General features: G+C 44.2%; 1 protein-coding gene across 1 annotated transcript; it reads right to left on the reverse strand.

Moving 5' to 3' along the window:
• Window positions 1–5,188: 5,188 nt before the first annotated feature.
• LRAT (lecithin retinol acyltransferase) lies at window positions 5,189–6,334 on the reverse strand (the record flags this gene model as incomplete). Its single annotated transcript, XM_080632442.1, has 2 exons — window positions 5,189–5,341; window positions 5,795–6,334. The coding sequence occupies 2 exons, from the start codon at window positions 6,332–6,334 to the stop codon at window positions 5,189–5,191; spliced, it is 693 nt and encodes a 230-aa protein (XP_080488568.1).
• Between the last annotated feature and the right edge of the window lie 9,480 nt (window positions 6,335–15,814).

A 15,814-nucleotide genomic window follows, 5' to 3' on the forward strand; every position in this document is an offset into this window, starting at 1 on the left:
GACCTACCCCTTTCTGTATTTCTGTGCAGTATCGAATGGAAATGTGCAGGTACTTTCTGCAAAATAGCAAGGTGCATATCTGAACCAGGTCTAAGACTATGCAGAAGCAGAAGATAAGGTGGCTTGGCAAGTTTAGCAGAGCATAACCCTTCGTTTGCATGTATTCGTAATTACATAAAATAGTATACCTCCTGAGCCTCATGGAAAACTCTGGTTTCACAGGCAGGGAGGTTGCCTTCTGGTAAAGAACCATGCATTCTATTTATTTGGTATGTCCAATGAAAGGTACCCACAACCTTGTGGAAATATTAACAAAGTCTTGTAGCTTGCTGGAAAACAGAGATGATCATTGTCATCGTCAGTTACAGAAATTGGAAAGAATTCAAAAAAGAGAAACTGTAGGCAATAGTTCGAGAGGTACAGCATTCACTCCCTGGTCCTTCAGCACACTTAGTGTGCCTTGCCCTTGCAAGTAACATAAACCTACATTATCTGCCTTCCTCCACTTTCACTGCCTTGTCAGGCCAAGCACCTAGTTAAAGGTGTGATGTAGTTGCAAGGAATCCAAATCACACTATCACAAGACTGTTTTCCAATTCACAGACACGCCATGGAGAAGAGGCAACTATTAAAACAAGGTCACAGGGCTAAATTTCCCTTATAATCAAGGAAAACATTAAGAAGATACAGAACATCTTGCAGAAAGTTTTCTGCCCTACGAGACAGGGAGTAAATATAAATCATCTGTTTCATCACAGGCAGAACAGCAGTACTGCAATCAGTGTAATTCTTATTTGTCTCCTAAAGATCACCCCACTTCCCCCCTTCTCCCACAAGTCTCTGAGCACTCAGGGCCATTTCTTATATGTTCCCTTGACTTCAGAAGCAAAGCTAAGCCCCAAAATACAGCACAGAATAGATTTTTAGGAAATTATGCCAAAAATAGCTCTCAAATACTTCTAGTGATTTATTCATACAACAGAAATTGTTTATTTTACCAGCAGTGTTCTGAAAGATTTCTGTAAGGCTTACAGGAGAGCAGTGCACTGCAGCAAAGCCCCAAAACTACTAAGCTTTTGTCTTCACTTCCCATCAGTAAGCCCATTCATGATGGTTAAGTGCTCAGAGGAGTCAGGTCCTAAGCTATTACAAAGTATCAGCAGCAAAGGGCTCCTAGAGTCACCTGAGAACTTCTTTTAAAAGAAGTTCAGGGGATAAAGGAGATGCTAACTAATGACTGTATGGTACAGTTCTGTGTCATTCAGTGGTGTCTGATGCTTTAATGTGAGAACATGCAATAAATAATATAACACCATATCGTTTCTAGAGATCACAGTTCTAACATTTGTTGCTGCAGCTTGCTTCCTGAAACCTGTCTGGATGATGTCAAGTCACACACAAGTTTAATTCCCTCTTCCCCACCCCTTCAGACTTTAACAAGTATTGCTATGATTTTGTTTTCATTAAAAGCCTCAATGGTATTTATATGTAGAATTCTCCTTCAGCACAGGAGGACCCAAAGGTGAAATCAAGCAGCAGATGACTGTTCACCACAAAATGAGTAATCATTTATGTTCCAAGCTAAAATTAATACAAACAGAAAGCTCACTGTTCTAATGTCTTCATTTAGCAAATTTCTTTTCCCTTTTTTTCTTTTAAATACAGGTTTTGTAAAAATATTTTAAGCCTTGTGGATGCTCATTTTATTTTTGTTTTCTTTGGAAAGCATGAAGTGAAACATCTACCCTTTTAACTTGATGTCTTCACTACTTGCCTTTCCCAGTGGCACAGGGGCGATTGTTACACTCCTCCATTCCATATTCTGGCTTAACCACACAGCTTTTCTAAACAGCCCCACCACTAAAATAAGCTGCAGCTCTAGATTTACACTCCTCATCACCATCACTTAGTTACTAATGAACAACTTCATTTCTAAGCACACATACTTCCAAACAGTTAAACTGCTCCACAGTTTTCTGTGTTTATCATACTATAACTAGCTCCTTCATTTCAGTGGCATCACAGTTGAGCTCAAGCCTGAAATGCAATGCTCCACCTAGGACAAGTGCTTATTTTTACTTACATAGTTACAGAAAAAAAGTTGACACTGACATTTACCAAAGTATTTCAAAGCACAACCACCACACGCTGAGCTGAACGTGAGAATTCATGTCTACTAGTCATGTTTTTCCCCCTCAGAGTGTGACCGAACCAACTCATGTCTGACCTGTAACAAAATTTCCAGATCTCTGCTGGAATTATAGGTGGTAGGAAAAACTGAACATACAACTGAACTTCTGTTCCTACACCCACATTATTACTTGTCTTTGATGAAAGGATACAGTAAAACATATGTCATAAGCTTAGAAGTTTCCATATTGAAGGAAAATTCCCTTCTAATGCAGCTGGAAGTCTGCAAGGAACTGCTTTCATTTCTTTCATAGACACCTGTGAAAATCCCAGTTTAGTCCCCCAGTCTAATCTGGATGCTTCTTGCTCAACAGCATTAGCAAAGCATTGGTCTTAGAATCAGGGAATCAACTAGGTTAGAAAAGACCTTTAAGATGATCAAGTCCAACTGTTATCCCAGGACTGTCAAGTTCACCACTAAACCATGTCACTATGGGCCTTATCTACACACTTTTTGAACACTTCCAGGGACAGTGATTCCACCTTTTCCTTGAGCAGCCTGTTCCAATGCCTGACCACCCTTTTGGTGAAGAAATGTTTCCTAATAACCAACTAAACCTCCCCTCGTGCAGCTTGAGGCCATTACCTCTTGTCCTATCACTTGGTACTTGGGAGACCAGCCACCTCACTCCAGCCTCCTTTCAGGTAGTTGTAGAGAGTGATAAGGTCCCCACAGCCCTTCTCTTCTCCAAACTAAACACCCCCAGTTCCCTCAGCCACTCCCCATGACTTGTGCTCCAAGCCCTTCACCAGCTTTGTTGCCCTTCTCTGGACCTGCTCCAGCACCTCAATATTTCTCTTGTAGTGAGGGGCCCAGAACTGAACACAGTATTCAAGGTCCTTAGATATTGAAGTTAAAGCAGGAATATTTCTCTGCCTTCCAAAAATCTCACTTGTGATTTGGTTACTGGTCATGACCCCACTGTTTATTGTATAAGCGAATCATAAGAATTACTGGAATTCTTATAAATCCCAAGTAAACAAAGGGGAAAAGAAAAGCCCACCTGTAATCAGACACCATGTAGCTGCATGTTAATGGACTGTTCAGTGCCCTACTGGGATATATTAGAGTAATGCTACAGCATTATACTTGATTTCAAGAGGCCGGTAGATGTTTTTAAATGAATAAATTCTATTTATATAATTACAGTAATGACTACAGTTCATACCTTATACACAGCAAGTAAAAAAAAAAAACCACACTGGAATTTACGTAAATATTGCTAATGCATACACTGTGAAAAAGCAATTCATGTTAATTAAAAAAACACCTTAATTTTAGAAGTTTACCAGAAACAGTTACACTGAGCATTGCAATCTTTGAAAGCAGAACAGAAGTTGTTTACAAGGATCCAACAGAAATTGGTACCCAGCACCATGAAGCTGGGCTGCAGGCTGAATGTGCACCGAAAGCTGGGCTGGAATCCCCTCTTGGCTGATGGCAGCAGCAGTCAGGCTGCTGCTTCCTATGAGCCTGGAATTTCACCCCAGTCTTTACATTCTTTGTCGGTTATAGTGGAGCAGCCAGAAGAAAGATGGTTAGAGAGCAGCCAAGTAGACTCACAGTTCAAGAATCCCATCTTCAAGCAGCTGTAAGGTCTAGGGGAAAAGAAGGGGGTTTATAGCACAGTTAAAATGAGTCTCTAAAAATGGGGAAAGTGGCCACTTCAGTAGCAGAGCTGATGACAAGATACTGGGCACTGCCCACAGAAAGAAGCAAATCTCAGGTTCAGCCCTTGGTGAAGACACTGCTGTATTTGCCTTTGACTAGAAAAGAAGACAGGCACAGCACGTGAACGTGTAAGTACATGTGTTGCACGGAAGGCATTCCAGAAGCTGAACAATTTCTCTGCATACATCAAGACATTGCTAAGAAATAAATTAGCAAAGATTTTTAGCACTCAAACAGATTAACTTGATTTCAAATCCAACAGTACACATTCTCAGTAAAGGATGAAACACCAGCTGACGGCTTGAAAGTGAATACTTATTTGCAAAAGGTGAGTATAGAAAGATGTCATCTTCCACCAAGAGGCATTTGTTTTAAGGCAATATCCAAAATGACAATAAAGCTACCACAGAAAATGCTTCAATGATGTTGGGTGCTTTACGGCACTCACGTGGGTCCCGTGACCAAGGGAAGGTAGGGAATAAATTGGCCTCTGTCCTCCTCCTCCCTACCACGTGCCCTGCAATGCTGGACATTTCTGATGTCTGTATGTTACTGGTTGTCATAAAGCATTCTCCTTTCTTCCTGTACCCCCTCAAGCCCTCTGTCACAGTTTCTCTTAGCCACACTAACCACTCCCAGTGGCAAAGAAAATGCTGAGGAATTGCCATCTTTCCTTACCACTAACCCAATTAAAGAGTTGTTCAATACAGCAGCAAGTGTTTATGCAATTAATGCGAATGAGAGATTTGTGAACATTTCCCAGGAGGGAAATGACTGTGGCCAGTCCCAGCTGTGCTTCTGCAGCACCCAGAGCCCAGTCTAGGGTAGCTCTCAAAAAGAGTCAGTTTACTCACTTGTATCTCCACTGAAGAGTATTTTTGGGACAGAGACAGTAACTTCTGAATACTCACTATATCTACTGAATGAAGAGGTAAGCAGTTTGTTCTAAATATCCATCACTTCATGGAACTCCATCATCCATTTTTATTAACAGTTGTGGCACCTGAGTGCGTAGCTAAGAAATTAAGGAACATGAAGGATATTGCCAGAATCACAGCAAAAGGCAAGGAGCAGAACTGCGTCATAACCCTACTTTTTCATGATTTAAAGGTGTGTTAAAATGTACCAACTGAGATTTTCAGGAAATCTATTATTTGGCTTACACAGTAAGCTATGCCTTGTGCACTGTGTTCTAGACAAAGTTGTATTTAAAAGTGGCACACAAGGTTAGGAGACTTTACACGATGATGAGTAATCTGTGCTTTCATAAATACAGTAGTATACATCCTATATACAGGCGCTGGCCACGAGCCTTTGGGAATGCTGTTAGCCAGCCATCCACAGAAAGAAGGGAATGAAGATCGTAGGCAGCGTGGTGGAGGGTGCCAAACCGAGGCAGAATATCGATGCTAATCCCACCAGCACTGAAGCAAGAACGCTCCTCTGGTCCCGAATAATCATCTTCACAGTCTCACAGAACTGGAAAAAGAAAGAAAAAGAAGAAAAGAGGGAAAGATAAGAGTTAAAGAGGAAAGCTTCAACCGGACAGCGGAAGATGCCCACTCCCTCCGTTAGAACAGGCAGTCGCCACCACGGCTCTGGCTCCGGCCGCAGCACTGAGTTGCTTCCGAGCATTTTAAGAGCACAGTAATTGTATTATGAATTCCGCTTCGCTTTCCTCGCCACCTGAAGCCAACAGCGCGCCGGCGACCCGCCCGGCCCAGCAGCGCCGCGGCAGCGCCCGCCTGCTGCGGGAGAACGGCCCCGGGCAGCATCCCCGGGGGTCCGGCGCTCACTTAGTTTGGGGGAGCGGAGCGCCCGGGAGGCCGCCGCCGCCGGGAAGAGCCGTGCCGTGCCGCTCCCGGCTGCCCGTCTCCAGGCAGCTGCGCGCCGTCGCGGATCGCGCCTCCCCGGCGGTCGCCCGGGCCATACCTTGTCGGTCTGGAAGCTGACGGGGGATCCGTATCGGCAGTAGGTGACGAAGTGCTCGCAGTTGTTCCAGAGCAGGCTGTAGGCCGTGGCGCCCACCAGCTTCTCCGCCCGGCGGGCCGCCTCCTCGCTGCCCAGCACCTGGTCCTGGAACAGGCGGTCCATGTGGTTGACCAGGATGCTGCCGCCGTAGGCGAAGTCCTCCACCGTGTCCACGCGGATGCTGGCTGTCTTGGTAATGACGCCCAGGATAAGCCGCTTGTTGGTCACAACCTGCTGGATCTGCCGGCGGTCGCCGGTGAAGGCGGGCAGGATGTCGGGCATCAGGTGGGCAACGCGGTTCTCGCCCAGGTAGATGCCGAAGTGAATGAAAAGGGTGCGGGGCACCTCCAGCAGGTCGCCCCGCTTGAAGCAGCTGGTGTCGTAATAGGCGGGGGCCGGCGGCGGTTCTCCGCCGGAGCTCGAGGGCAGGGGCCGGACGTGGACGAGGAGCAGCAGCTTCTCCAGCAGCAGCGACGCTACCTGAGGCACCGGGTTCTTCATGGTCGGAGGGGGGGGAGCCCTGGCAGCCGCCGAGCGGCCCCCGCCGCCCGCACCCGCTTTTCTAGGCTACGGGGGGCGGGGCGGGCGCCTGGGCCAGCCCACCGGGGAGCGCCCGCCCCGACGAGCCGCCACGCTTCACCGGGGAGCCCCCCCGGCTCACCCCCGGCCCGGCCCTCGGGATGGCGCGGTGGCCCCTGGGGCCGGCCGCCGCCGGCAGCAACCCCCGGCGCTGCCCAGGTAGAGAAGGGCAAGACAAAGTGCGCTCAGTGACCTTCACCCGCCCGGGCAGCGCCGAGGCGGGCTCCCGGGACCGGGCCCGCCTCGTTCACCTTTCCCTGCTGACGGGACCCAAGTGGCTCCAGGTAGCCCCTCGCTGAGCCCTGCGTGGCGAGGGGAAGGGAGGGAGGCGGGGGATTGCTGCGGTGCTCACTCGGCGGCGGGCGACGAGCGAAGCCGTGGCCTCGGAGCGCGCCTTTCTTCCTCGGAAGAAAACAAGTCTCCGAGGGAGGGAGGGAATCCACATTTATGAATTAACTCGCCCGGCTGAAAAAGTGGGAACAGGCCAAGAGGCATTCCCGCGCGTTTTGTTTCATGCTGATCCATTATGTAAATGGCTAAATCCTGGCAACGGAGCCCACAAAAGAGCGGCCCTGTCAGGCCAACAAAGCCACCCCGTCCCAGGCTGATGAGGTTCGAATTCCCGCCCCCTCGGGGACCGTGGGATGATGGATGGGGCAGACATTCATCTTACCTGGAAGATGACGGAGCCCGGCGAGGAGGAGGAGGGGGCCGTATCCCCGCTGCCACCGGCTGTTGTTCGCGCCGCAGACAGCCCCGCTCGGCGACAGGGGAAGCGCTCGGCCCCGTGGGAAACGCGGAGTGAGCGGGGCAGGGGTTAGGAACACGGCTGGAGAAGTGGTTTGTTGGAGCCCCTTACCCCAAAGCCAGCCCCAGAGCTGACAGCTCCCCGGGTCTGCCCGCCGGCGGGCAAGCAAGGCAAGACACGCGGCGCCAAGTACGGATACAGGCAGCGAGAAGAGGAGCGCTGGTGTGGAACAGCCTGTACCTCTCCCCAGGCAACCCTATTGAAACACCAAGTCATTTTTCTCTCCTCAGTGACTTTAAACCTGAGAGTCTGTGGATCACGAACGAAGTGCCTAGACCACTGTTGAGCTGTAGACCCCCGTTGGTCATAGTAGAAAAGAGGAAAGGTTGTCCATCCCTTTTCCTTTCCATTAGGGAACAGCTCTGGTGTGAGCAGAAAGGCAAAGTGGATGTGAAGGATCCAGCAGGTGAGAGCTTCCTACTACCATATATACTGAACCAAGGTTTCAGGCTGGATCTTGTGCACAGGGAAAATGAGGCTTTTTAATGACCCAAAGCAAGTTTTACACACCTCCGCGAACACAGTATTACAGGGGAGCGGGTTACCTCACTGCTTGCCAACAAAACCCCGTGGCTGGTGTTGCCCTCCTGTTTCCTCCTGCTTGCAGCAGAGAGCAGCTTCCCAGAGAACAGAAGGCTATCCTCACCTTGCTTCATCTGCTATGAGAGACACTGGCCACAACCTCCTGTTTGGTCATTGATTACAGCCCAGAGCCCCAGCACCTCTCACCAGAGCGATCAGGCATTTGGGATTTTCTTTGGAGAGTTTCAGCCAAATTTTTATGCAACAGAGGCTCACCTCAATCAAACCCCCTACTTCAAATTGTGTCACTTATAAAAGAGAAAATACTACATAGATGTGGGCTTGTGATGCTGGTAAGAGCCCTGAGCATTAGCCACCAGCCTGCATAATTGCATAATTGAAAGAGCTTCTTTCAGAATCAAGATGTTTAAATGTATTTGGAAGGTTTGCAGCTTTTGCGACCAGTAAATAAAAACGGGGGGAGGGAGGAAGGAGAGCTTTTCTCATTTTAAACTAGTGCATATTTTTTAAGGGACAGGGGAAAAAGAAAAGATTAAACCCCCTCACCATGATAACAGGACTCACCCATCTGGCAATGGTGACAGCACTGGAGCATTGTGCCACAGCCAGAAGGTTATCAAAGCCTTCACAGAAAGTCCTGCCACAGAAAGGTTCCTGTCTCTTTCCTGCAAGGATAAGCACTGGTCCTGCCCTGGGCTGCCATCTCCACACACCCAAACCCCAAGATATCAGGGGAGTGCCTGGATGAACGTTGCTGAAATAGGTGCTGAGAGATGCTTCAGTCCTACAGTTCAGATTTCTCTCCCCAGCCCAAAGGAAGGTAGAGAAATTTGGCTGAACTCCTGGCAAACACAGACAGCTCCCAGTGGGATCTTTTACTCTGAGGCATCCTTTGTTTGCCTTCTTAATGCCAGCTAGCTTTAATCCCCAAAACACTAGGGTCCATTTCAAGTAAATCCGGAAAGGAAATCAGGATGAAACCAAAGAAGAGGAATTGCCACGAGGAGGAGACTCAGATTCTTACTACATGGGAGGGTCTCAAAGGACTAAGGCGAGAGCTGTGACAGTTCTGCAGTGCAATTTCCTCATACCCAAGGCACTAAGGACTCTCCTCTCCCTCCCCCAAATCTACTCACTCATTCTCAGGCTCTGACAGAGCAAGCGTTAGGGGCAGCAGAAAACTATCCAGAACAGCTTCACTTTCTCCAGCCAACACACATCCCCACTAAGGGAAATCCACTCAGACACTGCCTCACCAGTACCTCACAATGGTTGTGAGCATCCCTGTCTGCAAAGCACTTCAAACAACATCAAGTCATTTCTGAACGAAGCCATTCAGATTCCTGAATGGCAACCTGCAACACAACACTTTCTGCTTTCAAACCTTAAGGGCTGCAGTCCTATTACTTTCAAACTGCTATGTTGCAAAGTGAAATCTGAAAAGTATACTTAGTTATTTTTCCCTCTGCTCTGGTCCCTCTTATTCTAGTGGGAAAATGGCTTCATTGGAGCTGGCTAAACTGAAAATACACTTTTGCCTGGCACATCCTTTATCTTGGGTCACTTTTGTCTAATAAGTTTTGTACTTTTAACACACAAATTGCAGGAGGAAAACCACTTTGAAATATTAAAGAGCAAACATTGGAAAAGTATTTGCTTGGACTGTTAGCTGCTATAGAATACTTTTAATGACAAACCCCATGATTTATTTTGAAGAGTTAGGTGAGATGCAATAAAAAAGCTGTGAGAGGTAAGAGAATGCAGCCTTTGCTTTGTAGAATGGATGAGCCACAGCACAAAAACATCCCACATAAGAGACGTAAGCCAGTTTCCACTGCACTGAAACTTATATAGAACCTTATTTTATACACTAGGCACTACTATCTCCATCCTGTCCTCACAACTAATGCAGCAGAGAAAAAGCAGGAAAGAAGGCAACTGAAAGGGTAAGTTCTTGTCCGTGTGAGGAACAGACTTGGCTTAACAAGCAAGCAAAATGCTTTTAAGTGACTGAGATCAAACCAATGCTGACTGCGTACACACTCACGTTCGAGCACAATGTATGTTTCACCAAACCCTTCTCAATCCCTCAGCCTCTACTGTAGATTAAGAAACAAGTGCAGCTTTAACCAGCTTTCGGGTCAGCTGGGATTGCTGGAACAAGTATAGGTTCATGAATTCAAAACATCTTAAGGAGGTCAAGGAGACTAAAATCCTTGGATAGGGATTTTTGGAGGCTGTGATTTGCAAGAAAAGTATCTGAAAAGCAATGCCCACTTGGTTTAAGCTGCTGCACTGAAAGAAATAATGGGACAGAAAGCATGTTTGTGCGGGATGGTTTCACAGCATCCAAAAGGGCAATTCCAGAGATAAAATAACTCCTTTGTATTCCCATATCCAACCCATTTGAACACTGAATCATTCTTTTCTGCTAATTGCTGCTTCCATTGTAGAGCTGTAAATGACCAGCTCTCCAGAAAACAGTATCACTTACTCTTTCAGGTTTTGTATTTAACAAAGACCAGGGACAGAACAGATAAAACCTGAAGGGAGAAGGGACCTAGCAAGACAATGCATGAAACTGCAGGCAAATGAAATAACCCCAAAACAAAGAACCTTTGAACTAAGTATCACTCTCTTCTTCCAGTACAAGAAACAACATAAATGACTGCAACAAATCTGTTCTTTATAAATGTTCACTTTTATTCAGAAATGATTGCATACACGTTTAGAGTCATTTTAGCAGCATATTGAGTGAACTGCAAGTACTTACTGTAGCCTTTTTATCCTTGTAGGATATCCTTGCTACTGAAGTCTACCACTTTCTCATTTCCTCTCAATACCTTTGTCTGTTTTGTTAAACTGTTTTGTTATGCTTCCACATTATTAACAAGAATTTTCTAACAAACAAGGACTGTAAACATAAACTCAGCATGCTGTTTTCCCCTTGAAGTTATTAAGCTGGATATTTTTTTGCAATGAAATGACTCATTTTTACAACTAGACAGAATCATGCTGTATACACAGATTGTACCTATGACTCTCTATGAGAATAGTATGTTTAGTTGGATAAAGCATTATATCTTCAATGCAAATGAACAAAACCACAGAAAAGGTGGGAATAATTCATTGTATAGTCCTCATTAGCAATCAGAAGGCTAGGAAATTAGTATTAGGGATAGTACAGACAGATTTAGGAACAACAGGTATTTTGGTGACAATTTAAAATATTTTTCATAATTTTATCTCATTTGTCAGCACTAAAAATTAATAGTCTCCCAAAATAAAGGAAAATACTGATTCCTGAATACATAACACCTGAACATGTGGAGTAATATTTCTGTGGCTTCTGCAGAGGAAATACACACAGTTGTTGGGCCAGAACTTCCACCCTGATACTGTCCCAGGAAGTATGATATGAACTTTTAAATCTCTGCTTAATCAGGTGAAGTAGTTTAGGAGTACCTTAATTTGAACATGCTAGTCATATTGTGTAGGAAGGGAGATGGGGAGGTCATAACTGGGAGTCAGAAGAGAGATGGAACATGCTACATTCAGCATGTTATTCCTTCACAGCAGGAGACAGACCTTTCTGTGGGAAGTTTGTGGACCTTTCTGTGGGAAAGGCAATCCAAATGACAGCCAAATGAACTTAATCCAGGCAGGACTCTGCTGCACAAAATGAGGATTTAACAGCCCTGAAACAAAATGAGGTATCCCCCTGCCACCCAACCCCCTTCCTCCCTGCCAGGATGGCCCCATCCCAAGAGAGAACGAGCAGGCAGACTATCCTTTCCTCATCTTCAGATTTAATCCCACACTAAGATCTGCAATTTCCTAATAGTGCTTTCAATTGACAGATTAACTAGTAAGAGATGTTGTAAAATATAATAATGAAGCCTGTCATTAGCTGGACAAAGTGCTGGAAGTTTGGTGGATCACCATCAAAGGTCAGCATTTACTACCAGTCACTATATAACAACAGCAATTATAACTTTCCTTTATTGCCCCACAGGGAAAGCTGCTGCCAGTACCAGACCGTGCTGACACTGCAGCAATGCACAGCAGGGTATCCCGCCTCACTCTATGCACAGGACAGCTGATAGGATTGCAACTAGATCAGTTAATTTAATTTTCAAATAAAGATTGACAGAAGGAAAAGAGAAATGGACTGAACAGGAGGTAATTTCCATCTTCAAACAAAGTTTATCTTATTATTAAATGTTATGCTGCAATTTGATTAATTCTATTTTACAGAAAATAAATTAATTCTTCATCCAATGTATTATCTGGACGGGAAACGTTATCAGTCACAGACAAAGCTATTAGTCTGGTATTATTCAAAACATTTGCTAATCTGTGCCATATAGCTAAGCCTCTGAGAGATAACTGTCACTAATTTCTACTCTTTAAGAAAAAAGAATATCTCAAGAAGCCAGTTCTTGTTTATAACATGTTTTGATATCACTCAGTGTTAAAAGCATATGTATTAAACACCTGTTACTCTATCAGTGATTTTAAATCAGGAACATTTTTAATCTGGAAATCCAACAGCATCTGTCCAAGTGCTTTGCCCTGTAAGAACAAAACCAACATTTCATTTTACTATCTTAAATATACCACGTCTGTAAATTAAGTTCCTAAAAATGGTTTAATAGGGTATTTTTCCTATAGTCAGGGTGAGAATTCAGTATGTTTTGTAGGTTTTATGAACGCTTATCTCTACATATACTTTTACATAAATTTTGGGTGAGTTTTTTCAAGCCTTGGATTGTAGGTTATCCAAGCCTCTATTTATCTTTTCCATTTATTTGGCTTTGGCTTTCTCACTTGTGAATCAGTATAGTTAAATAAGAACTATACAGTTGAATTTTCAAGCATCTAAACCTGAACAGACTGAATGGTTTCTTCAGCTTATTTGGTACCTAGTACTAAAATCAATCTATTTGGGGTTCAGTTCTGCTATCTGATTCATACATAGCATCATCTCATTTTGTGAACAGTCGTCTGGACTATGCTGAACTTATTTGTGGACATAAGCATTTCTCAGCCTATGGTGCCAGAACTGTGCTTTGCTGTAGCCACAGGATTGCCTCATTAAGAGCTCTCATCTTCAGGTTTAGATGTTTCAAATATCTAATACTGACCTTGTACACTTGTAAAAACAGACAGTTTCACATTCACATATTATCATCAACAAAAGAGATCGCCTATCCATCAATTTTTATCTTTTACATTTATATTAATTATCAGTGTTCAGCTATAGAGTCATAGACTAAGCTTGAGGAGCTCTTGTACAGTTAATGGTTCCTGTATACACTTGGAAACATTTAATCAGAATTGTCTAGTAATTCTGCATTCTCCGGAACAAGGCAGCCTTTTTTGAGAGACTTATTTTGCTGGTGCACCTAAGCACCAGCAGCACACCATAAAAAGCTTAACTGATTCAAAGACTCTCTGAATAGTTCCTTGTACACATCCTTTTTACCAAATACTCTAAATAACTTTCTACTTCCCTAATTCTTTTAAGGTTTGAAAACAACATAAGTAGATAATGTATATAAACAGGAAATTAAAAGGACCTAAGAGTCAAAGCCAAAAGCTTAACAGGTCCAACCCAAAAGTTGGTTATAAAGAGACTGTTTAATACACTATTAATACACTGTTTAATATATTAAAGGTAATGACATTAAAATCCATGCTTTGATACATGCCTGTGGGTCACTTCTTAGGGATGCTATGCCACCACCACCAAGGGAATTCTTCAGAACAAAATTTAATCCATGGATTCCTGGCAACTCGTATCTGTAAAATAAAATCCACACAGTTTCTCAGGAGATTTTGTAAGAAACACTTGCACAGATCACCAAGCAAAAGACAACATGCAAAAATTTCGTGCTACTGATGGCACCCCACTACTGGGTCAAGCGTAAAAGTTAAATGAAAATGAACCCATGGTCTTCCCTGCCTTCTTGTTCCTTCCCCTTACTCCTAATCAACAGTCCGTAATAGTTTTACAGCAGTACCATAAAGTAATCATTCTCCTCTTATTCAAGTTCAGAACTCCTTCATTTGTCATGAGGTCACTTTCTACTCCTCCCCTCCCCCCCCCCGCAAGAGTTGAAGCCCATATAGAAAGCTCCATAGACAAGAGGGTCAAGATCCAATATGAACTCAGAGAACATAGTGACCAGAGGGAAGTATTTTTAATATTTTCTAGTTCTGTACTGAAAAGCACAATCACTTAATTCCTGGAACTCACTTTTGCTAACAAAGGCTGGCAGCTCCTTGGTAATGCGTCCTCTTTATTACTGAGAAATAACTATGGGTCACCAGATCAAACCCTGAACTACAGATAATAGCAAATGAAAAGTACAGGTACACTTCAACGCTTTCTTGCAGCCATGTACTTTGCTCAGATAAAATTTTATTTCAGTGTTACAGACCTGTTTTTCTGTTCCATTGCCACTCTAAGCATTTTTCCATCCTTGCTTTTCACTGGTGCATTTCCAATTTGGAAACTTTCACAGAAGTTGGAAAAATGGCTCTGCGGTTTCCTAACAAAGTTGTTTCAAATTCTATAAATAGATCTACAGCATATTTCCATTTGCACAGATTTTCAGTGTTTCGTCATCTTCCTTGTATTATTGTTCTTCTTTGGTTTTGCTTTCCTCCAGTATTTTCTTTGTCAATGGACTTGATAGCTTTCCTTTTTTTCCATAGGAAAAGGATTTAATCAGAACGTGACACGAAGAACAACTTAGAAAGATTATGTCCAATTCTTGCTGTCTCCAGATGTGTGACTGCTGCTATTTGAATCCCACTTCCTCCACCACCACCTGTTTTTCTTTAGTCATCTCCCTGATCCTCATCAGTTTAAGATAGATCCCTCCAAACCTGCTCTCTGAAATAGCCGGGATTCCTGCAGTGCTCTTGTACTGCTGATTATGTCATTCTGAGGTTAATCTTTTTCAGCTCCTTTTTAGCATTGTAAAAGTTATGGCTTTCTGATATTCACCACCATTGTATCTTGGGCATATGACCCAAACCTCTCATGGAAGGAGATGATTCTGTCAAACACTTCAGTTCTCACTATGCTTTTGCAAACAGTAGTTGTGGAATGTCTGCACCTGTCTGCTAGGCAAGACACTGTTTTCACTGTTCCTTGTACTCTTTCATTATGTCCTGGTTTTAACTGGGATGGAGTTAGTTTTCTTCCATGTAGCTGGTGCAGTGCTGTGTTTCAGTCTGAGAACAACGCTGATAACACACCCATGTTTTAGTTGTTGCTAAGTAATGCTTGCTCTGATCAAGGACTTTTCAGTCTCATGCTCTGCCAGTGAGGAGGGGCACAAGAAGCCAAGAGGAAGGAGAGACAGGACACCTGACCCAAACTAGCCAAAGGGGTATTCCATACCACAGCACATCATGCTCAGTACATAAACTGGGGGGGAATCACCCAAAAGGGACCAATTGCTGCTCAGGTTGGGCTAGGTATCAGTCAGCGGGTGGTGAGCAACTGTGCACCACTTATCACAATAGTCCTTTTTGGTGCCCAGCGTGGGGCACAAAGGGCTGAGATAACAACAGATCTGACCAGAGTGTGTCAAAACATTATAAATATTCACTGTATTGGTTTAATAGTCACAGGTCACAGTGCTGATTTACTTGCTCTCAAGAGCTGTTGCAGTTGGTCTCAGAGTTGCATTACATAATACCTCACTTGCAGCACGCATTCCCTGCGGTGATGTTTATTATCCTTGGGGCCTGGCCTAAGATTATCATTCTGCTGTACTTTGAAACACTGGCTTTATAATATGATAGAATTGCTGGCCGTGAAACTAATCTGGTATGTGTAGTCAGCATTGCTGTCACCTCTGTATTTCAGGAGTCATCTATTGGGAACTGCTAATAATTACACCTTTTGCCGTTTCTCCCAGGAGATCCAGCCTATGGGAGTGTTTGAGAATTTTACCGTGTTTGTTTGCTATAGTGTTTGAGAATTTTAAAGATTTTGAACACCAATACTCCAACTCTGGTGACAAGCACTG

The sequence above is a fragment of the Psittacula echo genome (genome assembly GCF_963264785.1).
Source record: "Psittacula echo genome assembly, chromosome: 1".
Taxonomy (NCBI): Eukaryota; Metazoa; Chordata; class Aves; order Psittaciformes; family Psittacidae; genus Psittacula; species Psittacula echo.